We start from the raw sequence: 23,645 nt of genomic DNA, 5'->3' as shown, positions 1-23,645 counted from the left end.
AAAATCCCAGCCCACGGTAGTGCACTCATATGCTTCAAACTGTTTTTATGAATCAAGATTTGATTTCTAAACGTTCGAAAGCGATCACTACTTGCCATTAATGGCGGTTACCATTTGCTAATCTTTTTTTTAACTTCCGAAATGCAGTATGTAGGGAATGACTTGACCAGACAACGTAAACCCTCTGCTAACACGGATATCACGATGGTAAAGCCAAAAACCATACTCTACAAAAGGGTGCACATTTTATTATATTCGGAAGATGATAAAATGGAATCAGTTGTGTAGTGTAATAATTGCTTTAAACCTATCAGCCTATTTACACATCATAGCCTTAACGGTAGAAACAGAATACTAAACGAAAAAGGCAAAGTCTTTCATGATCCATGATGCGTCACTTATACATGTAACAGTTAAATCTATTCTCTATCTTGTGTAAATTAGTTTAAATACTCGCACTAAATCTAGTGAGTCCTCTGTAGCTTCCATCTTGTTTCGCTATTAATTTAGCTATTTCCAGTATACCGAGTACAAATTGGATTGCATCAACCCTAAGACAAACTTTGAGAGCCGCAGTTATGCATCCAGTTCTATCACCTCATCCTTGATGCTGACGTACGGATGCAACATTTGCGGCAGGATGTCCGGTTCGTCGTCCTCTTCTTCCTCCATCCTGGCTCGCTTGATTGCGAACTCGTCGTACGGATAGTTATTGCTGTCGGAGTTTTCACCGCCAAAAAACGCCGAGTTTTCCAAACTCGATCGGCTGCTATCGTTCATCTGCTGCTGCTGAGACTGCGACAGCTGCTGCTGTTGCTGCTGTGAGAAGTGCATTTTGATGACATGCTTCGAGAAGTTTGAGATCACAAACCGGTCGCCTTTTTTGGTGGGCAACTTGGACACCTTGATCTGCACGGCGCACATTGGACACTTGATGAAAGCGTTGTAGCCGTTTAGCTCGTACGTCACGTTGATCATCTCATCTGTTAGCTGTAGCTTGATCGGTTGCTTATCACTCCACATTTCGATTAACTTGATGATAATATTTTGGATTTTTTTAACGCGAGCTTCGTCACTCAGTGGCGGATAAACGGTGGCCTGCTCAAAGGCAAAGGGCGGATTTTTGGTGGAGATGTTCTTCACTTCCGGCATGTGGTCCTGCAGAATCTCTGGTGGTTGATTGGCCAGGTCCTGCTGTTGCTGGTGCTGCTGCAGCTGTAATTGCTGCATGAGGGCACGCTGCTCTCGTAATTCACGCACCAGATTGATATCGGTAACGCGGTCCGGTCGCTCAACCCGTTCGATCCGCTCGACCGGCGGGGGGCGTTCTATCCGGTTGTTCATGATCGGATCCACTCGCTGCAGCTCGCTGGTCGCATTCGTGTAGTTCAGGTAGGCACTCATCTGCATTAGCAGCTTCCGATGGCCGGGTACGAGCCGAAACTCTCGGGCCGGATCGTTGCAGAAAATGTGGAAGTAAAACTGCGTCGACGGCACTAGATGGATCAGTTCCTCCCGAGCGAAGCGTTCCATGTCGACGAAATCGTCGTCGTTCAGGTTTCGCAGGCTGCTCTCCTGCTCGTAGCCGCACATCTTCAGCAGGTTCTTGAGGTAGATCGGTACCGGGCCGCAGACCCGTTCGATTCGAGGCCAGTTGATTTGCGGGGGTTTCTGCGAGGCCTTGGTTGATTGGTCCTGGAAGGAAGAAAAGCGGGCTCTGTTAGTGACGCTCAATTGAAGGTATATTCACAAGATTAAAGGATACTGCTAATTACGTATAAACACTCGTTTTATGAGGTTTGTTATACCAACTTGCATGGAATTATATATCATATCTTAATTTTATGAATTATATGCCCAAAAAAACCTAAATTTCAAATGCGCAATCATTGGGTTGAAAGGAAACAGTCAGAGGCCGTTTAATGCAATTCATTATTGCGTTTTATGTTTATCGTAATTAATGCTATTCATTTACTTTTGATGTCTGTCATATACGAAAATACGAAAATAGTTCCAATACACGGAGTATGATTTTCACTATTTATCCGTCTAAATGAATATAAGTTTCAGAGCCAGAGATATTTCTTCAGCGGGTTCTCAGCTAACTGAGAACGTTCGATATGAAACGTGATATAAAAATTACTTACAGCAAGACCTTATCCAAAGTTCATTGAAACAATTCTTAGTACAACCTTATAGACGCTCCGAATCGCTGGCATAATTAGTATCAAAGTGTCATTGTCAAATGTACTTTTAAAATCTATATTTCTACGATCCGATTTCAATGCATCTTTAATCACTTGACTATCGCTCCCATTCCGAAACCAAATTGCACAACGCGAATACTAATTTCCACGACGATAAGTACTGATCGCGAGAAATTCGCGCAATTGTCTCCACCACTGGCAGAAGGGGCAGCACGAACGAAAACAAAGCCACCCTCCCTGCCTGCTGCATGCAGTGCCATCATAAGTCGATCGAGCAGCATACCAACCACTGCTCGGGCTGCAGCAGGTAACAATATGTGCAACTATACACACGTTGCAGTAATTTTCTCGTACCTCGTAGAGCAGTGAAAAAAAAACATACAAAAGTATCTTGCAGAATTCGTTGGAAGCGAGCTTAAAGTTGAACATTTTTCACAGAAGAAACTTCATAATACATGCGCATATCCAACCACCACCCGATACGGGGCTGAAATAGAGCGTTGGATTTGCACAGAAATATGGCGGTAATACACGCACAGCAGCAGCTATACCAAGTGTATGGACACCCCTCGTCACCCCAACTCCACCGCCTGGTGCAGCAACAACCACAAAAACCGATCAATTTCGAACGTTATAGGAATAATGGACCCATAGAAATGGAACCGAATTGGTGGACTCCGGTGGTAGAATGGAGTAGATAGCAAAACAAAAAAAACACGGACTAAAACATTCGAAAGCGAATATGTCCGACGTTCGGCGCGTTTGCTAACATCTACTCTACACCATTCAAGTGTATAGTATAGTTACCGAAAGTGTATCGTGTGCGATAAGTGCTGGAATGTATAATGTGTTGGATGGCTTTTCGAACGATAAACTGTATCTTTATCGGTGTGGTTAGGGATTCGCAAAAACCGAATCGATATTGTTGTATTTTAACTTTGAAAACGGATTTTGACAGCAGAATTTTTCTTTTCAGCGTTATGAGAGATGATATCATATCGAATAATGTTTACCTCAATGACTGATTCATGCTCTCTAACTAGAATTTATCTCATGTTTGAACGCATTCATCGATACAGTTGAATGCTATACATATTTACTGTGTGGGAATGAATTATTCACAGAAAGAAATGATTACGGCCGTTGGAATGACGTCGAATCTATTCAGTTGCAAGTGATTATTGAAAGTGACCAACAAATCCAATAATTCAATGACGACATTAGAAGGTGTTACATTTTCTCGTTTTCTTTTATAATTTATGGAATGGGTTTGTGTGGGAAATATTATCCTTCGGATACTCCAAATGACTGACTTTCACGTTTGAATGATGAAATTAACTTGCGAAATGTAACTTTTAGCTAGAGAAAGAGTTTCGCCACAAGTAAAAACATAGAATTTATTGGGTGTTCTTTCGATAAAAAACATGCATCAGAACTTGTGGAAAGCAATCGTGCCGTGTCAAATAAACTATTTAAACTAAAAAAAATTGTGGAAAGCTAGCAATTAGCTCCATTTTGGCCTTTAGCCTTTAACTTCACTTTGTTCTTTTTGTGTTCACTAGAGCTTTGCAGTTTCTGACAAAATCCGGGAACCGGATCGATGTCCGGTCTGTAAACTCTATTTCAATTCCGGTTCTCATATTAAGTAGTATTTTGTGATTTTTAGATGTTTTCCAGAAACCAGGAAGTCCCGATCTTGACTTTCAAAATGACGTCTGAAGTTGTTTTCCAGTTTCTGGGTATCATTCTAGTTCCAGGAATATTCATTAGGGTGGCACGAAAAGGGCCATGTCAAGTTTCGAAAACCGGCCATGTACATTTTGTTTATTGGCCCATAAAATGGTTTGGTCCAAATTTCAGCACAATCGAACATGATGTAGGGGTGCCTCAAAGCGCTTTTCGACCTACTTGGATTGTTTTTTCCTATTCAAAAACAATAAGTTTCATTTTAATTGTTTTTGAAGCCACTCAAGTAAAAAATAAATGGACCTAAATAATAGAATATACCATATTAGGCCTTCGTTTACACAGAAAACGGCAGTTCCAGAAAGTCGATTTTCAGCTTTTTTTCGAGACAACACTAGATCTCGACGTTCTATGCATTTCTAATTCATTTGGAATCGAAAAGAAAATTTCCATTTTCCCAATGTCATCTACTCCCCCCTTGGTATTTTTTCGAGGGTCGATAAATCATAACTTTGAGTGCTTTGAGGCATCCCTAAATCATGTCCGATTGAGCCGAAATTTTGCACAGATCATTCTTTGGGCCAATGACCAAAATGTAAATGGTCGGTTTTTGAAATTCGATGATAAATTTTTATCCATGAGCAATTCTCGCTGAAACTATGCCACTAGGTGCACAAGGTCTTTCAAATTTGATTTAAATGCACTTAGTTATTAGAAATAAGGAAAAAATGATATTGTCATTTTTGTTTGATCGAATTTGTTGACCCCTCGGTCACCAAGGGTTGAGTTTACAGAAAAGTAGAAATTTGGGCAATTCTTGTTGTTTTATTTGAGCATCTTAAGTGATCGTTCGGCCGCCATCAAGAAATCAGCCGCCATCTTGGATTACATAAAAAAAATGCAATTTTTACCGTGTTCGCAACTACCAATTTTCGATTTGAGACCAGCATTGGAAAGCAGAGAAAAAATGCTATAATATGCAAGAAAAAGTAGAAGAGGTTGTTTATAAGACACGACCGCAGAGTTAACGTAGAATACGACAGCCTGTCTTATGTCAATGTATTTCTTGGAAAAGGGATGGGAATACACTCAATTGGGATTATCTAATTTAATAACCCTCTGCTCTAGATGACGTTTACCTCTATAGATGGCACTAGTAACGACAATGAAAAACAGCAGATGCTATGTGCGGCAATGCGGTTTCACTTGCTGCCGTATCCAAAACAAGAATGAAATTGAATTGTCTTTTGTATCAAGTTGTACTAAGATATCTTAATTTAGGCAGTGCCTACGAAGAGGCAAAGAGTGCATTCCCGGCTAACTAGGTATTCCATTCTGTCGTCCTTTTTGGGGAAAGGCAGCAAGCGACCAATCAAAAGTCGACATTTGCGTTTCGACAATGTTGAACAATTTTCAATAGTACAATAGTTCGAACAATCAGATTACAATTTTCTGCATTTGGACGGGTGCTTAAATGATTTTCCAATCGATTGCTACAAAAATGACAGAAATCGGTTGGAAACTGACTGAGTTTAAAATGTTTGAATTTGGACAATTTTCGTGACGCTCCCGATGTTTTCGGTTTTGAAATTGGATCACTGTATTGAAATTGGGTCCCTGTATATGTTGCCGTAAGACATATTCTACGTCAAAAAATTAGGTGAGCATCAGTACTAATCCATCACCTGAACCTATTTTCCAAACTGAGTTTTAAAATATTTAACGAACACCACGTGATCAACGCAGTAGCCTGAGAAGTTATATCACGAATTCTGACAATTATTTTGTGGAACTAACATTTGGCTGTGTTAAAAATTTTAAATTTATTGAAAATGCAGAAAAATTACACTAAAAAGTAGTTATTTATACAGCTTATCTCCAAACAGAGACAAGTTAATTTCAAATGCACTATCATTTTACGAGTGGGCGGTAAATAACAACGAAGAACAATGAAATTTGAGTTCATAGATAACACAGATTACGAAACAGCTAAGACAAAACTGAAAATAAGAATTATCTTCCATTCAACAATTAAAGGAACGTATACTGCCGTTCCAAGCATAGTTGTCCCAGCGTGCATAAGGTTTGTGTAGAACATGGGACAACGACATGATTGGAACGGCAGTATATGTATCATTGTTTTTTTTTTGCCGCAACGAGAGTACGTTATCAATGTTATTATTATTATTATTATTGTTTATTTATTCATCGGACTGAATGTGTCTAAATGAATGCTTAAGATTAATTAACTAAATATAATTGGTTGGCAGATGCAGTTACACGTTGTCGGAACACATAAGACGGCACGTTAAAACTAAACAAATTTGCATGTCGGTTAAACTGGCGAACCATCGAAGCTAAAGGCGAGTTGGCAGCATATTGTGTCGAATAATTTCCCTCCTGCAGCATCATTCTCGGTCGCAAAGCTCGCGTGGGAGCATAAAACCCAATCTGTGACAGTAGATCTGGTGCATCGTACTCGCCAGTCAGTAATTTGGAGATAAAAATGACCTGGGACACATGCCTCCGTTTGTCAAGCGTATCTAAGCCCAGTAACCGACAGCGATCTTCATACGGTTAAAAATTGTTGCTCTCTCCAAGGAAGCTGCCTTAGCGCATAACGGACGAATTTACGTTGGACACTTTCAATTCTGTTCGACCACATTATCTCGTGAGGACACCAAACAACATTTGCGAATTCTAGTGTCGAACGAACGATGGAACAATACAGCGCTTTAAAACAAAGTGGATCGTAAAACTCGCTTGCTATCTTGAAAATGAAGCCAAGACTTCGATTTGCCTTATCGATCGTAGCCGAAATGTGAGACTTCATAGTTAGCTTCTCGTCAAGTATAACTCCGACATCTTTTACCTAGACTACTCTATCCAGTTTCACTCCAGAGATTTTGTAGTCGAAGCGGATAGCATCCCTGGTTCGATAGTAGCAGATGACACAACATTTTTCCACACTAAGAAACAAGCAATTTCTCATACACCAAGTACCAAACAAATTTAGAAGTCGTTGCAATTCTCTGCAGTCTTCAATACGCCTAATCACCAAGTAGATTTTCAGATCATCCGCAAAAAATAGTCTTCCACCTCGGTTGAGTAGTATTGCTGCGTCGTTTATATACAAAATGAATAGCAATGGCCCAAGATTGCTACCCTGCGGTACACCAGAGCTATTTATGAATGCGCTGGAACGGCAGTTACCAAGCTGTACGAATAGTTGCCTGTCCACGAGGTATGTCTCCAACCATTTACAGAATCGCGTAGAACAACCCAACTTGTTCAACTTGTTCAAAAGAATTGTATGACTAACATTATCAAAAGCTGCTCTCAGATCTGTATATATTGTGTCGACTTGAGCTTTTTCACTCATGTTTTTCGTGCAAAAAGATACAAAATTTACCAGGTTAGTTTCTACGGACCGCTTTGGAAAAAAACCGTGCTGTACTGTACTGATATACTGTTGGCAGGCCGCAAATAATGTATCCTTGATAATTGTCTCGAACACTTTAGACTCGGCACACAAGGAGGTTATAGCTCTATAATTCGTTACGTTGCATTTATCACCTTTCTTAAAAACTGGAAACATGCACGAAACTTTCCATGCCACCGGAAAGCGTTGCTGTTGTAGTGATAAGTTGAATAAGCATGTTGATGGATCCACTAGGTAGTCAGAGTATTGTTTTAGAATAGCTGTCGGAATTATGCCAGGTCCGGGCGAAAACGACGACTTTACTTTGATAATTGCTGACGAGACGGATTGCTCATTTACTCTAAAAATGTCCATGCATAGCGTATCGGCCGGTACATCGCTCAAAGCTTGCTGAATCTGTGTTGCAGTGTGTGCAATATGACTATAAACGGAAGAAAAATGTTTCGCAAATAAATTGGACTTTTCGGAAGGCGCTTTCGCAGACAATTCATTCAAGAATACCGATGATGGAAGCCCGGTCTCTTTCCGCTTCGTATTAACAAACGCCCAGAACTGTTTGGGGTTCTTTCTAATATTTTGCTGGAGCCGATGAACGTAACGGTTGTACAGGAATTTATTGTAGATGCGATAATTGTTGCTTGCAACTGCGAATTTAGTTTTGGACAATGCACACCGCGCTTTAAAATAAGTTCTTAGAGCCTTGGCCCTCAATCTTTTTAACCATCGAAGCCTCGCGTTTGTCCATGGCGGTTTTTTTGTTGGCCGATATGGTGGTACAGCAGCAGTGAGACAGTTATTTAGCATTCGTTCATAATACGCCACGGCATCATCGACATTGGTAAAATCATAAAGAGTACTCCAGTCGATTTGAGACAGTTTATTTCGTAACAATTCGAAATTCGTTTTACGATAGTTGAGCTGGGGCAAGTTATTCATATCCTCAAACCTTTTAGGGTGACGAACCGCGAGGTCGATAGACAGAGCTGTTGAACAATATTCAAATTGTTCTGATACACAAAATATCTTACAAATAACCAAAAATAAATAGTAGCCTATCGTACCTATCGCTTTATAAGTATCAAACATGCTAATGTTGTATTCGTTACTCTCACTAAACTCAAAAAGATAGATTATGATATATTAAGCTAGTAGGATTATACATTTGCATTAGGGTGCCCCAAAAAAATCGATGCTGAAAAGGTCAAGGTGCTCAGCCCTAAATTGAAAGAAAATGTTTTTTATAGCATTTTTGTAGAACATTTAGACTTTCTACAATTTTTTTTCAGGTTGCTAAAACGTGATTTATTAAAAAAAAAGAAATTTTTAATCTGCAGTTTTTTTTATTTTTGTGGTGTCCTTTTTGAATATTTTGCATGGTTCAGTTCAGCATTGCATGTAACTTATTAGAAGGTATAAAAACTCGGTAACTTAGTAGAAGGTATAAAAACTCGGAAACATCTCAGGAAAAAGTTGGAACGAAAATTGTGATTTTTAGTACCTTCTAATAGCAAACTCAATTTTGCTCGTAATATGAAAGAGATAGAAACATGATGTCTTCGGTAAAGTTTCTTGGTTTAAGATAACTTAAAATTTTGTCGAAGACACCTTGCGTCTATCTTATTCTGATTAAAAAGTAAATTTTTTATCTCTTTCATTGGCGGATTGATAACCCATCTTTCTACATTAAAAGATGCATTTTTGAATAAAACTTCTCCGAAACTTCTTCGAAACATACCTATGGCTATAATCCACATTTGAATCACTATTCACTTAATCGCATAAAAACGGCAAAATAAAACACTGTGGAATGGAGATATTGAGCTTTAGTGACACTTTTGTGAAAATGGATGGTTTTCCATCACATGTAAAAACGCCAATATCTCAGCTCACGATAATATATCTTGGATCTTTTTTCATGTAAATTTTCATCTTGAATCCTGCTTTGCAATAAGAATTTCAGTTCTAGATCAAAATTTTTTTTATATGTGTTTTGAAGGGTTTTAGCGACAAATTATAAGAAAAATTTACTTTTTTGTGATGTTTAATGTGCTCTGTCAGTCAAATAATTCAATGCGATGTTGAACCAAACCATGCAAAATATTCAGAAACAACCTCACAAAAATAAAAGAATATATATAGAAAAATGTAGGAATCGAACAGATTTGAAAAGAGTGGTTTTGTAGTTCGGGAAAGTCATTTTTTCATAAATCACGTTTGGGCAACCTGAAAACAATTTTTTAGAAAGTCGAGATGTTCTACAAAAATGCTATAATTACAACAATCTTTCAGTTTAGGGCTGAGCACCTTGATTTTTTCAACATAGATTTTTTTGGACAGCCTAATGTGCACCCACTTGGTTTCAGTAGACAGGTTACTACGTTGATCGAGCGGTGTACGTTGAAACTCAACCCGAAAAATAGGTTTAATTGATGAGTTGACACTGATGCTCACCTAATTTTTTTCTTGCATTACATAGCATTTTTTCACTGCTTCTCAATGGTCTCAGATCGAAAATCGGTAGTTGCGAACACAGTTAAAATAGCATATTTCTTATATAATCCAAGATGGCGGCTAATTTCAAGATGGCGGCCTAACTTTTGATCACATAACCCTCTAGTGCCCAGTGCTGCCTTTGGACGGTCTTCAGTCACACCTTTAAAAAGCTTCAATCAATACTTAAAAAATGTTTATAAAGATTCATAGGGATTTTTTTGAAGTCCGTCTAAAAATAAACTTGGGCACTAGAGGGTTAAGATGAAAGCCCTAACAATTTTCTTTACAGGAAAGTGCTATATGTAGTAGGTTGCGTAACGAATTTCAGAGATATAGCTCAAATAAAACAACAAAAAATGCTAAAATTTCAACTTTTCTGAAAACTGTTTCACCTCTTGGTGACCGAGGGGTCAACAAATTCGATAAAAAAATGGCATTAATATTTTTTTTTATTTCTAATAAATGTGCATTTATATCAAATTTAAAGGACCTTGTGTACCTAGTGGCCTAGTTTCAGCGAGAACTGCTCCCTTACAGCCATTGCTATATTGACTACGCCATACAGCAACCAATAAACAGCACACAATCTTTGTGGGCTTGCTCTGGACCAGATAATTTGGACGCAATTGAAGTTAACGGACCTCTGACGCCATCCGCTATATCTGACAACGTGGGACCATCTGTTCTGTCTGGTAATTGTACAATGGGTATATGTCTGCCCGAAGCTACTGTAGATACTACACACACTCAAAGTAACTTTTTCCTGCATGAACCGCATTGGGACTCACTACCTGCCACACACGCAACTGGAGGAGGAGAATCCATCACCGTGACGACGACACCGGTTACTGGTTCTAACCATTGTCCCACCAAGAGCTCATTTACTTTCTACTACCAAAATGTGAGAGGGCTTCGCACGAAGATCGAAGACTTGTTTTTAGCTACCACAAGCGCGGATTACGATATAATCGTGCTTACTGAACCTGGTTAAACGATGAAATCAACTCCGTTCAACTGTTTGGTGACACCTATGCTGTCTATCGAAATGATCGTGATGCCGTTGCCACAAGGAGAAAGCTAGGTGGTGGCGTGCTAATAGCAGTATCTACGAAACTTTGCTCCTCTTGATCCTCGTCTCGAGTCGACAATAGTATTGAACATCTCTGGGTGAATGTTTACGGTTCCGATAACACGATTGCTGTTGGAGTGGTGTATATTGCTCCTGACTTTGCAACTGATGCCACTCTTATTGAAAAACACATAGAATCTGCTACCAACATATCGAACTCGTTAAGGCTTTGTGATTATCATCTGCTTTTTGGGGATTACAACCAACCAAACTTAGTGTGGACGAGCTCTCCTTCAGATTTTCTATATGCTGACCCTTCTGAATCGAGATTTTCGGTGTCAGGTTCTGCTCTTGTCGATGGCATGGCTTTGCTGAACATGAAACAGATCAACGATATCAGAAACATCAGAGATCGCACATTGGATCTTATTTTTATCAACGCTGAAATCGCCTCGGAGTGTTTCGTGTCAGAGGCAGTCGAGCCCCTGCTCCAGACTCTTGTTTGCAATTTGAACTGCCCTCACACTATTAACTACAATGATATTACTAATGATATGAAGTTCGACTTCCGCAAAGCTGATTTTGTCACTTGGTAGCGCTATTGCAAGCCTCAACTGGTCCCGATTATTAGATAGTGATATCGATAAAGCCGTTGAAACCTACATTAGCCAGCTTGTTCGCAAATATGTACCTCTGTCACGCCCTCGAAGGAAACCACCTTGGTCAAATGGTCAACTTCGCGAACTGAAACGCCTACGAGCAGCTGCATTGAGAAGATATACCAACTGTCGCAGTCTTTTCGCGAAGCGTGAGTTCAACATCGCAAGCAGCAATTACCGGACTTTGAATCGTTATTTTTACAACAGATATGTACAAAGGAAAGAAAATGATATGAAGCGCAACCCCAAAAGCTTTTGGAGCTTTATGAATGAAAAACGTAAAACAAATGTTTTCCTTGGTACGAAAGTTGCCGAGTCTCATGAGGAAATTTGCAATCTTTTTGCAGACCATTTTTCCGGCGTGTTCAGTGCTGAACCCGCTAACGAACAGTCCATCAATTTGGCGTTGGGATCAGTACCTCGCGATGTTATTGACATAACAACCTTCTTGTTCACCGTAGAAGAGGTTCGCACAGCAATTCGAAAATTAATATCGTCTGTTGTAGCTGGGCCCGATGGTATACCATCCATTGTACTGAAGCTCTGTGCTGAATCTATTGCAACTCCGCTGACTATCATTTTCAACGCGTCACTATTACAGGCGAAATTCCCGGAGATGTGGGAACAATCATTTATGTTCCCTATTCATAAAAAAGGAGACAAGCGTGATGTCGGCAATTACCGAGGGATAACATCATTATGCACTGGATCTAAGCTTTCTGAAATTTTAGTTGGAGATGTTCTATTTGCTGCAGTCCGTTCATATATTTCACCTGCTCAACATGGTTTCTTCAAGGGACGGTCAATTGACACTAACCTCGCAGAATTCTCATCACTGTGCATCAAGGCAATGGAGGACGGTAATCAAATTGATACAATCTACACAGATCTTAAGGCTGCCTTCGATCGTGTTGAACATCAATTGTTGCTAACTAAAATTGATCGTTTAGGTGCCTCTCCGCACTTCGTTAAATGGTTGGGATCCTACTTGATCAACCGTAAGCTGAACATCAAACTTGGATCGACTTTCTCTTACAGCTTCACAAACAGCTCCGGAGTGCCGCAGGGAAGCAACTTGGGGCCTTTACTGTACTCGATTTTCTTCAACGATGTCTTGCTATACCTACCTCCTGGCTGTAAGCTAGCGTATGCTGATGATCTCAAAATCTTCGTCATTGTTGAATCAGTAGAAGATTGCATTGAACTACAGCGACTGAATAAAATGTTCGAGAAATGGTGCATGTGGAACCAGCTTATCATCAGCGTACAGAAATGCTGTGTCATATCCTTCACGAGAAAGAAATCTGCCATTGAGTGGGCTTACGAAATCAACGGACGCCCGGTTGTCAGAGTTGGTGTTGTGCGAGACCTTGGAGTTTTATTGGACTCACAGCTTTCGTTCAGAGATCATTACTCGAATATTATTGCTAAAGCAAACAGAAACTTAGGATTCATCACTAGAGCTGCCAAAAATTTCCGTGACTCCTACTGCCTGCGATCACTGTTCTACGCCCTTGTTCGCTCAGTACTGGAAACAGCTTCAATCATTTGGAGCCTCTACATGAACTGTTGGGCCACTAGAATCGAAGCTATACGGTCGCGATTCTTAAAATTTGCACTAAGGTTGCTTTCTTGGAGTAACCCAACGAACTTACCACCCGACGAGGATCGATGCCGTCTCCTTAACATGGAAACTCTGCAGTGTCGGCGGAATTCAGCTAGAGCACTGTTTGCTGCCAAGTTGTTGCTAGGTAATATTGACTCTCCGAACCTTCTGGAGCAAATCAACCTGAATGTGCCGGTAGTATCTTTAAGATCTAGTTACTGTTTAAGACTTAACTTCAGACAAACTAACTACGGGAAAAATGAACCTGTTTTAGCGATTTGTAAAGAATTTAACGAAGTGTACCATCTATTCGATTTTTGTCAATCCTGTGAAATTTTTAAAAACCGTCTGAAACTATTCAACTTGGCCGCTTAAGTGTATTTGTAATAGTTAATAGTTTAAGTTTTATTCATGTGGACAAATGTAGTCAGATGAATTAATAAACCAAGAATAATAATAATAATAATAATTGCTACCTTAATATCCATGTTAAGTGGTATTTGGTCATTTATGGCTGTTTTGCGGAAACCGAAAGTCACCATCATGAATTACTAAATGACGAATAGAATCGAATACTGGCCTATGGACATCATTCTGGTTCCGGAAAAACACATATTGATAAATACCAATTTCTGGCTATTTTACAGAAACCAGAAGTGGCCATCTTAGATTTCAAAAGATTTCAATTGACCCCAATTGTTGGCTTCTGTGCTTTATTTTGATTTCAGAATCACCCATAATGGATAGTATTTGGTCATATTAGGCTGTTTCCTGGAAATCGGAAGTCGCCATTGTGACTTTCGAATATATATTTCCGGATTCTGTGCATCATTTTGGTTGCATAAATGCTTGAATTTAATGATGTTCGGCCAATTTTGTATGTTCTAGGACACCGGAAGACACATTATCCTAAGTTTCACAATGACGTCTGGAGTGGATTTCTGGCCTCTGGGCATCATCGCGTTTCCGGAAATAGTCATCTTGGAATTAAATATGACATCTGGGATCAATTTCCGGATTCCGGTTTCGAAAACACACATATTTGGTTATATTCGACTTTGTTGGTAGCATCTAAGATTGGTCGAAATGTTTGTTCAAACAAAGGCTCCACAGTTTTTTATAGCACAATAGTTAGCATTATAAAATTACAATTTTCCGCATTCTGGTGGAAGCGTAACTAATTTGGCAACCGGTTGTTGTAAATACGAAGGAAATCCACTGAAAACTAACCGAGTTATAAGCATTTGATATTGGACGAAAATTATTTCATTTTATGATTTCAAAAGTTAATTCTACACCCTTCCTTAGAAGCTTGTTTAAAGACCTAGTTAAAAGTCAAAAATATCTAATTTCTGTCTTAGCACGGAAGTATAACCGCTGCCACAGCATTTTTTACACAAAAAAAGTTGACAGCAATTAGCATCACCACAGTCCGATTTGGAGGGTGAGGGTCCAGGGAGCCCATGGCCTCCGGGGCACCACACTCTGAAAGCCCCTACAATAGTTCACTTCTCATGACTCATGACTAAATTTGTATATAGTAAAATAAAAATCCATGAAATTGCGTGACACTTTAAAATAATTGAAAATTTGAAAACAAATTGCGCAATCCTTCTATAATATTTCTTTAACTTATATTTTTGTATAACATATTCTATTATTGAAATTTCGGAAACTGAAAAATGGGCCCCCACAAAATACTTGAGCCCCGGGCTCTCACAATCCTGAATCCGGTCCTGGTAATGTTCAATGTTTACGTAGTGTACAGTAGTGCTTTCTTCATGATACTTAGTTTAACTGAACCATCTATTTGTAAGAATATACAAAGCATTTAAGGTCAAAATATAAAAGTGTCATTTGCTCGAACAACCAATTTTGCAAATGTTACAATTATGCGATTTTAGGCAGTATATTTGAGTAAATTTAATTTGAAAACATAACAAAAATTGTAATAATGTCATACATTTTGCCTTCGTAAGCACATGGATTTAATTCGATATTTTTTCGCAAAACTGAGAGCAATTACCTTCAATTGAATCTGAAAATATCGAAAATCAATCAACTGGTTCAAATGTTATGAATTTTTGAAAATAACATGTATCGAATAACACCGTTTTTATGGTCACCCTATGTCGAAGCTGGTCGTATTTACCGAATTTCTAAAAAACGTAAGTTTTTGACTGGAGTTTGTATTCGGAGAATATAATAATTTTGGTCCTATTAGATGATACATATTTAAATCCTTTCGATTTTTTTGTTCTGAAGTTCGAAGTAAATATAGAAATATTCCAAGATCAGAATCTTCTACAAACTTGAAACAATTTCTATAAAAGGTTCTGATCAGAAATAATTACCAAGTCTTCATTTTACTTTTGTATCGAATAAAAAATAGAAGATCGAAATAAAGCCAATTTTGTGCTGAGTCAACAAGCAAGAAGAAACTTGTTCGTGAAATATCTACCAGCAGCACTTTGCTATCTTACCTGATAATTAAAAGAAACAGGCAAGATGTATTTTCACTCTAATTGACATTGTAGTTGAAAACCTGTCTATCCAGTGGTTGGTTTCGAATACCCGCTGAAGCAAAACGTTGCGGAATAAACAAAACATTTTGTTTCAAAATAACGTACCCTCGTAGCTAGTATGATAAATATAAATTGTGCCAATGACGTTGTAAATATGCTACACGCAATTACATACATAAGTAACACTAAACCGATTAGACAGTCTTGTCTTTGCGGCGGCACTCACACACTCGCAAGCATTAGAAATGATTTTTAATGTTTCTCCAAAAAAAACAGTCCGGTAGCAGGCAGCGTGACAAGCGGCCAGCCAGTGTGAAAATTCAAACACCCCTAAAACTGGGCTTGCCGGTCTATAACACCACATCTAGCGTCATCGTGAATAGCAGCAAAAACAACGTAAATAACATATATTCAAGTCTAATGAACTTCGGAATACCATCGTCATTGTACGTTTCATGAGAAATACAAGCGAAACGGAGAATTTCGTTTTTCCATTCCCCCTTCTATTTTGCGCTCACGGCACCAGAGACTCTGCCTGGGCTGAGTTTTCGAACCCGCTTATTTTTCCGTTCCGCACACCAACCGCCAAGATATTCATCTGTTGGTACTATCTCGAATTATGTATTCCTCGAAGTTTCTCCCAGTTACTGCTTTCGCTACTCTCGTCAATATCATCAACATCAGCAGCAGCAGCAACAGCAACAGCAACAATATGTTTAGGTGCCCTTTTCCGTTTGAAGTGAACCACGAGGCTACAACTTCCCATTACTGTTTCAAATAAGTGTGTATGTATGGATTTACGTTATTTTTTTTGTCTAGAGAGACTTCCAGTTTCATCAACATTTCAATGCTTCATTGTAGCGAAGTGCAATAAAAGAAACGAAAGAATTAAAGATCATAAAATGTATAATACCTTCTCATCCAGCTGCAGCTCGCTAAATGCCGGCCGTTCCGTTAGATTCTCTTTATATTCCTCGTACTTTTGGACAAACTTGGCCCGTTTGCCCACCTTCGGGATTATCTCCTTAATCATGTCGTATTTCAGACACTTGAATGCACTTTCATCGATTTCCTCCTCTGAAAGAATAAAGCAACATAAGAAAAATTTATATTGCATAAAAACACGTAATGCTGAAGCAAGACGACGAATATCTTTTCGAGCGCAGCAGAATTTCTCGTAATAAGACAAAGTTTTTATGCTCTCATGCTTGCCGTTGAAATGGAAACTTTTTTCCACTGGATTCTTTTCGGTACTCTACAAGCAAGCAAGCAGGGAAGTGAAGAAGTACGGAGGGGTGTTGGAACTTGGTTACTATGGACTCTGGCAGTTCAAAAGCCAATTGTTCGAAGGTTTCCTCTTTTATGTGAATCATCAGAACATTCATCAAAGCATTTATGTATATCTGTATAGAGTACCCCTCGTCCCGGTGCTGGTGCCCTCGTTCGGTCATCACTAGAGAACAGCCGATGGTGGTATTACGCAAGACCGGAGAATCATGTCGAGTTGTGAAAAAATACGGAGCAGTGATATTTTATAATCAATTGGAATAGCAGTAATATTATGGCAGAGCGTCTGCGCATTCGTCCCGAGCAGCGGTGAGATTGATCGAAGAAACTTTCCTTGGAGAATTCGGCGAGGATTTTCCCTAGTGGGGAATAATTCCATTTCGAATACCAACTGTGCCGGAGGGACTAGGGGCAGCTGACGGTTGACGGTTTGCTTTTGGAACAGAATATCGATTTTTCGGTGACACGAATATCAATAGGATTCGTCTAACCCTAATTTAATTGAATGCAACGTTAACATTTAAAACAGTGATGGTATTTTATAGCGCTGGATTTGTCTTCGCGCATTATTACAGTGTGCCTATTGCTTTATCAATGTCGTTTTACAATATGTTAATCAGAAAAAAAAAATTTAATCTGCAATATTATCGATTTCAATAAATATTACACTAATATTCAAGTTTGTTTTATTTCTTTTAAGCTGCACAGGCGCACATTACAACACTTCTTCAGACTAAGTTCATCTACTGACTGCTTCATAACATCAAATAGTTTTCTCCACTCAGAATTAAAATAAAGAAAGTTTTCCCCAATTGTAAAACAGTACCTATCCCAATTTTTCTTGTGATAATTAAACACAGAACTAGTGCAATTCAAAACAATTTGACTAGATATTGAAAAATATAGGAAGATGATCGGAATTAAAATCAGCATGAGGTTAATAAATCATTGCGTGAATCACCTTAGTTTGTTAGTACCAAAACAGTTATGCATGGATTCCTCATAGAAGAAAAACATGTAGGTAAGTATATGAATATGCTATTAAAATCACTGATTGTTAAAATATTTTGAATTATTTCTCGTGCGCTTTTGTAAATTATGACATGACACAAATGTGTGAGTACATTTTGTTTTGATAGAATTAATTGTCTTCAACTAATTTCAATTCGAAATAATACCTGCAATCAGCTTTAGGAAATACTGGTTTTTCCTGAACAGTAATAGAAGTCTTTTGATATCTCACGTGATAAGTGTTGAGAGCAGGCTATTTTGAATACCTCCGTTGTCTAGATGTAATATTTTTTACCTAACAGGACAATAGAAAAAACAGATAAGTGTTTACCCTTACAATTTACACATTTGAAACTACCCGTGGCCTCTTTCAAAGAACAGATGTCCTTTGTGTGAGAGTCACCACCAATCATACATTTTGCTACCATATGGCAGTTACATGTTCCATAACCATTAGCTTGGCACTTCGTAAAATTATGGATTCCTCCATGTCGTTATCGAAATTTTCCCACTTTATTCGCATGTTAACACCAAGGTACAAATGCTTGTTTTAAAAACCTTTAGTAAGCTGCGTGAACCAAAGAAGAATAGTAAAACTCATTCAAGAAATCCGATGTTATATTTATTGTAATATACAACCAACATTACCGTTTGTCAAATAATTCCTAAAATTTGTAGCATTTTGAACATTTCTGAAATTTCTGACGATTTTGCTTTTTTCAACATTGGAGGTATTTTTGACATTTTGTAAATTGCTGAATTTTTTTTTTCTTCACAATTGTTGAAATTTTTTGATATTTTTAATATTTCACATTTTGATGATATTTAACATGTCACATACAATACTTGAAATACTTTTGATATTATATTTCACATATTCTACATAGGAAACTTTTTGGAATGTTCATATTGCGGAGATTTTTAACATTTTCAATATTATTATTTGGGGCCCGTTTCTGAACCACGTGGTGATTGAGAGGGGAGTCGGGGAGTTTTGTCAAAAGACCATGAAATGCCACGCAGGCGGGGGGGGGGGGTTGGAAGGTTAACAAAAAGGCCACGTGGTCTTCCTTTTCTTCAAGTCAAGAATTATTATTGCTGTACAAAAAAAAAATTAAAAATGCATCCATGGTCACTTTATTCTCAAAGAAGTGTGTTAGCCAAAATTGAGAAGTGCTTGAAGTTTAAGCGATTTTTTTTTCAATAAAATATATTCCACAAAACTAAACAATTTATAATTTTCACGAAAAGCTTGCAATTTGTCAGCGATTATCTAATAGGTTTAAAGGTATAACTAAAAAACTGCAGAACTGGAAATTTGGTAGTATTTTTCGTACTACTAACCTCATTCAATTGCTTTATTACCGTTACTTAAACCTGCTTTTCAATTGTTAGAAACCTTTTTAGTTTATAATGCAAAAAAATGTTACTCATTATTCACTTTCAAACCCTTTTCGAATGATTAAAAAAATAAAGCAAAATATTGAGAACAGGAAAATGATCACTAAAAGTAAGGACTCACTAATTGTCAACTGAATGTCGAAATTGGTACAAACATTCGATTTTTGAAGATGAGTAAAAGAATTACTCTAAAATAAACAAAAAGTGTTTCACGGATGTTGAAACTATTTAAACAATTTTTTTTTATTCTCTAAAAATATTATATTAAAATCATATTAATTATACTCAACAGAATATCATATTTTAAATTGCTTCCAGTAATTGGGAATGTTGATCTGGAAATTATATTTGCTCAATACAATTAAATGTTATTAAAAAAATCAAACATTCATCTTTTATTAGTTTTTTTTTTATGAAAAGTTAATACCAAAAAATATATAAAAAAATATATAAATTTTGCGAAATAACTGAAGACCGGTTTTCTTAAATATTGGTTTTTTTTTAAAACATGAAGGATCAGAAAAAAATCACAAAATCAGTCATTTTGCCTTTCAATAATTCCGGAGTTTTTTTTAATTTGGTGTTACAACTTCTCAATAATGAGGTAGTCAACGACCCATTTGATATACATTTCAGGCGAAAAATCATTGATAACGTGAAGCAAGCCAGCAAAGCTTTACTCGCATCGGATAACAATATTGTCGTCTTAACTCGTTCAATCAATCAACTCTATTTGATATTACCAGCAGGAATCATCGGATTAGAATTGCTTTTTCAAAATATTTCTTTAGACGCGTAGAGATAGATTTCTGCGAGAATTTTCGTATCCGTTAATTCGTGTAACTTTTGAAATCATCCGCGTAAAACCCTCGACAGCCAACTGGAAAGATTATGACGATTTCATTGATAAAAGTACAAACAGTAATGGTCCAAGATTACTTCCTTGGGGCACTCCAGAAGAATTGGAAAATTCTTGAAATTGGGCGGAAGCGGGTTACACGGGATAATGCACAGGAGCCAAAAATCGACTCCAGACGCCATTTTTTAGTTTAAGATGGAAACTTTCGGTTTCTGGAAAACAGCTGAACATGACCGAATACCACCATATATGGGTGTTTCTGGAACCATAATGACGCTCAAAGGCCAGAAATTATCTCCAAATGCTATTCAGGAATCCAAAATGGCGACTTCCGCTTTCTGAAAAACAGCCGGAAGTGAGCAAAAACTACACTGAAGCCACAAATCGACCTCAGGCACCATTTTGGCTGTTGTTTCATGGTGGTTTCGGTTTCTGAAAAAAATAGCAGGAAATGACCGAATACTATTCAATATGGATATTTCCAGAATCCAGGTGATTTACAGAAGCCAAAAGACGATGATGTTGTCATTCCTATAAAACCAATCGTTTCAAACGATTTGTGTTTCAATCATGATCGTATTCAATATTCGATTCGTCATGCATTTGCAGACCATAAATAAATCGTATAGAATCAATCAATTTGGAATGTACAAAATTATTTTAATAAAGAAAAAAATGAGCGGGACGAAGTTTGCCGAGTCAGCCAACACTTGAATATTTCTTAGATAATTGATTTCGTTTGAATTCCTGATACTTTTGTCATTTATGCCATTATCTGCAGCCCTTCTCTTTCTTGTAACATTCAATATTTGCGACATTAGTGATATGTCAATTATTTTTAACTATTTAATTAAATTTTAATTTTTGAAAATTTGGTCATTGGTTATTTTGAAGATCTTTGATACTTTGAATATTTTTAGTATTTTTGATTGTTTTGAAATATTTGACAATTTTAATATTTTTAGTACATTGTATATTTTCAGCATTTTTTGAAATTTCTAAATTTCGCTGTTGTGATTTTTGGCATTTTGAATATTTTTGAGAAGCTTGAAATTTTTGGCATTTTCAACATTTTTGTTGCTAGTGCTAACTTGGAAAATATTTTACATTTATTTTTACAATTTGTTGCATTTCTGTCCTTTTAGATAATTTTGACATTTCTGATATTTTTGGTATTTTCGATGTTTAAATTTTCAATATATTTAGCATAATCTCTACATTCATAATTTGAATTTTTGATAGTTTTGGTATTTTTGACAACTGTTACAGTTTAGACAATTTATGGTTTTTATTTATTCATTCATTTATTTCATCAAGCCAATGTAGACTATATAAAATAATTTATTAGAGTTGTTACTTATATTGTTTACAATGTTTTTCTTACGTACTAAGCATTAATTCCAGCGTATTTCAGACAGTTTTTAATTGGTTTTTTCGACATTATTATGTCAATGGTTTCGCAATATAGAATGAGAATATTTCCTCAAATTTTCATAAAGATCTGAGCAATAGGAAGAAAGTTAGAGCGATTTGCAACGCGCCTCGCCACGGCCGCCTAAGCTAAACTTGAAACTTTACACGCGACTATCTCGGAATAGTTTTTTCCGGAAAATGACTTTGCCGTGATCCTGATTGAGGGAAAACTACTGAACCGATTCCCTTCATCTTTTTTTTTTTAATTTTCGTTATAAAATTCGCCGGTCCTTGAACGATCGCTTTTTGAAACATACAGTTACATTTTGCCGCAAAAAACTTTTCAATGCAATTTTTTGCGCTCAAAACGTTTTATGGGAAAAACATTCCCGTTGCACTGAAAACAAAATACTCATAAAAGCGATCGTTCAAGGACCCGGCACACTTCTAAACTAATGAAATAATATGAGTTTTTTGATTAGGTTGATCCGCTGAGTCTCTATCAGGATCAAAAAACAGCGTTTCGGGGAAACGGCATTACTCCAATATCTTGCGTATTTTTTTGTTGTTGCCAAACTGTGCTTTCAGAAAAATACCACTTTGATGCAATTATGCTATGCACTTAAAAATATATTCACACTTCCCCCATTTTTCTTGACCAAAAAGGTATATAACCCCTTAAGATGCCGTAAGGGTTTATAAAAGTTTAAAGCGATTTAAAATAATGTCCATGACGAAGAATAGCATTGCAAATTCGGGTCGTTTATTGACTGTTTGCAGGTTAATAGGCATGCAACGTGCTTCATACGATGGCAGAGGAATTGTAGTCCAATTCAAATTGCAACTGATTCTACGCGTTCTTCGCGGCGGCATAAGGATGAGATTAAAATATTCCTTAATAGGTTTTGCATATGCAATATACAAAAGTTTTATAGTGTACGGGTCTTGAGAATTATGGCTGAGCCGGTTCATAGAGTCCAGCATACTATTTGCTTTACTTATGATGGAGTTATAGTGTTCTGCAAAAGTTAGCTTGCTATCTAGAATCACTACTAGGTCCTTAATAATCTTGAATTTTAGTAAAGTTTGTATGTGTTGTATGTGGCATTTCAACTTTTTGACTAAATATTATTACGTTACATTTTTTGACATTGAGTTGGAATAGCCTTGTATTGCATCATGTATAAAATGAATTGAATTTTAACCCTCCCAGCTGGTTTCGAGGTACGATGTTGGCCTAACCTATTCTTGTTTCCACCTCAAGTGAGGTGACAAAAAGAACCTCCGTGAAGTGAGATTGACTGTAAGGTGGAATTGAGAATAGGACAAGTGAAATGAGAATGTTTCCCAGCTTAAAAGTTTCTAAGTCCCAGAAAGTTGATTTACTGTTTACTGCATTTCTCAGACATTTGGCATAAAAATTTTATTTTTGGTATCAAAAATTTCACTAACTACTGTGCATTTTCATCGGTCAAGAAGTTGAAGCTTTGACCGCTTTAAGGTACGGATTGAACTCTGATTCGTTTCGTTACTAGAAAATAAATCCAATATTTACCATTAGATCACAAAGTAATCAATTTTCGATACTTATCCCATCTTCCTGGAATCATTTCACTGTTCAGAATGATCGTGAAATAGTACCACGCGAAACGTCGCTTATTCCGTTTTCACTTCAGGGATATGACACTTATAATAACCCAGATTTCACGGCAGATGTCACTTTTCGATGTTTTTCTCACTTACGTAAGTTCCATAATAGGACTGTATGCACTTCACTCTAATTTCACTGTGAAGTGAACCCGTAATAAGCACCATTATGTTGTTTTAATTGATAAAAGTACAAACGGCAATGGTTCAAGATTACTTCCTTGGGGTACCCTAGAAAGATTGGAAAATCCCTGAGATTGTGCGGAAGCGGGGAGCATGTCGATTTTCTCCAATCTTGCTTGCTTCGAAAATGCCTAATTCACTCGATCAAGCGCAGCTT

At 37.4% G+C, this 23,645-nt stretch overlaps 1 protein-coding gene across 1 annotated transcript in view; it reads right to left on the bottom strand.

Annotated features, from left to right (window-relative positions):
* Positions 1 to 228: 228 nt before the first annotated feature.
* Positions 229 to 23,645, bottom strand: part of LOC129724984 (uncharacterized) — a 31,259-nt gene continuing 7,842 nt past the window's right edge. Inside the window, exons 2-3 of the mRNA XM_055680322.1 lie at positions 16,601 to 16,764; positions 229 to 1,695 (exon numbers count right to left, since the gene is read on the bottom strand). Coding sequence (XP_055536297.1) covers positions 577 to 1,695; positions 16,601 to 16,764 — 1,283 coding nt within the window. The 3' untranslated portion in view covers positions 229 to 576. The remainder of the gene's footprint in view (positions 1,696 to 16,600; positions 16,765 to 23,645) is intronic.

This window comes from Wyeomyia smithii, chromosome 2, assembly GCF_029784165.1.
Source record: "Wyeomyia smithii strain HCP4-BCI-WySm-NY-G18 chromosome 2, ASM2978416v1, whole genome shotgun sequence".
Classification (NCBI taxonomy): Eukaryota; Metazoa; Arthropoda; class Insecta; order Diptera; family Culicidae; genus Wyeomyia; species Wyeomyia smithii.
This window is presented reverse-complemented; position numbering and strand designations above follow the sequence as displayed.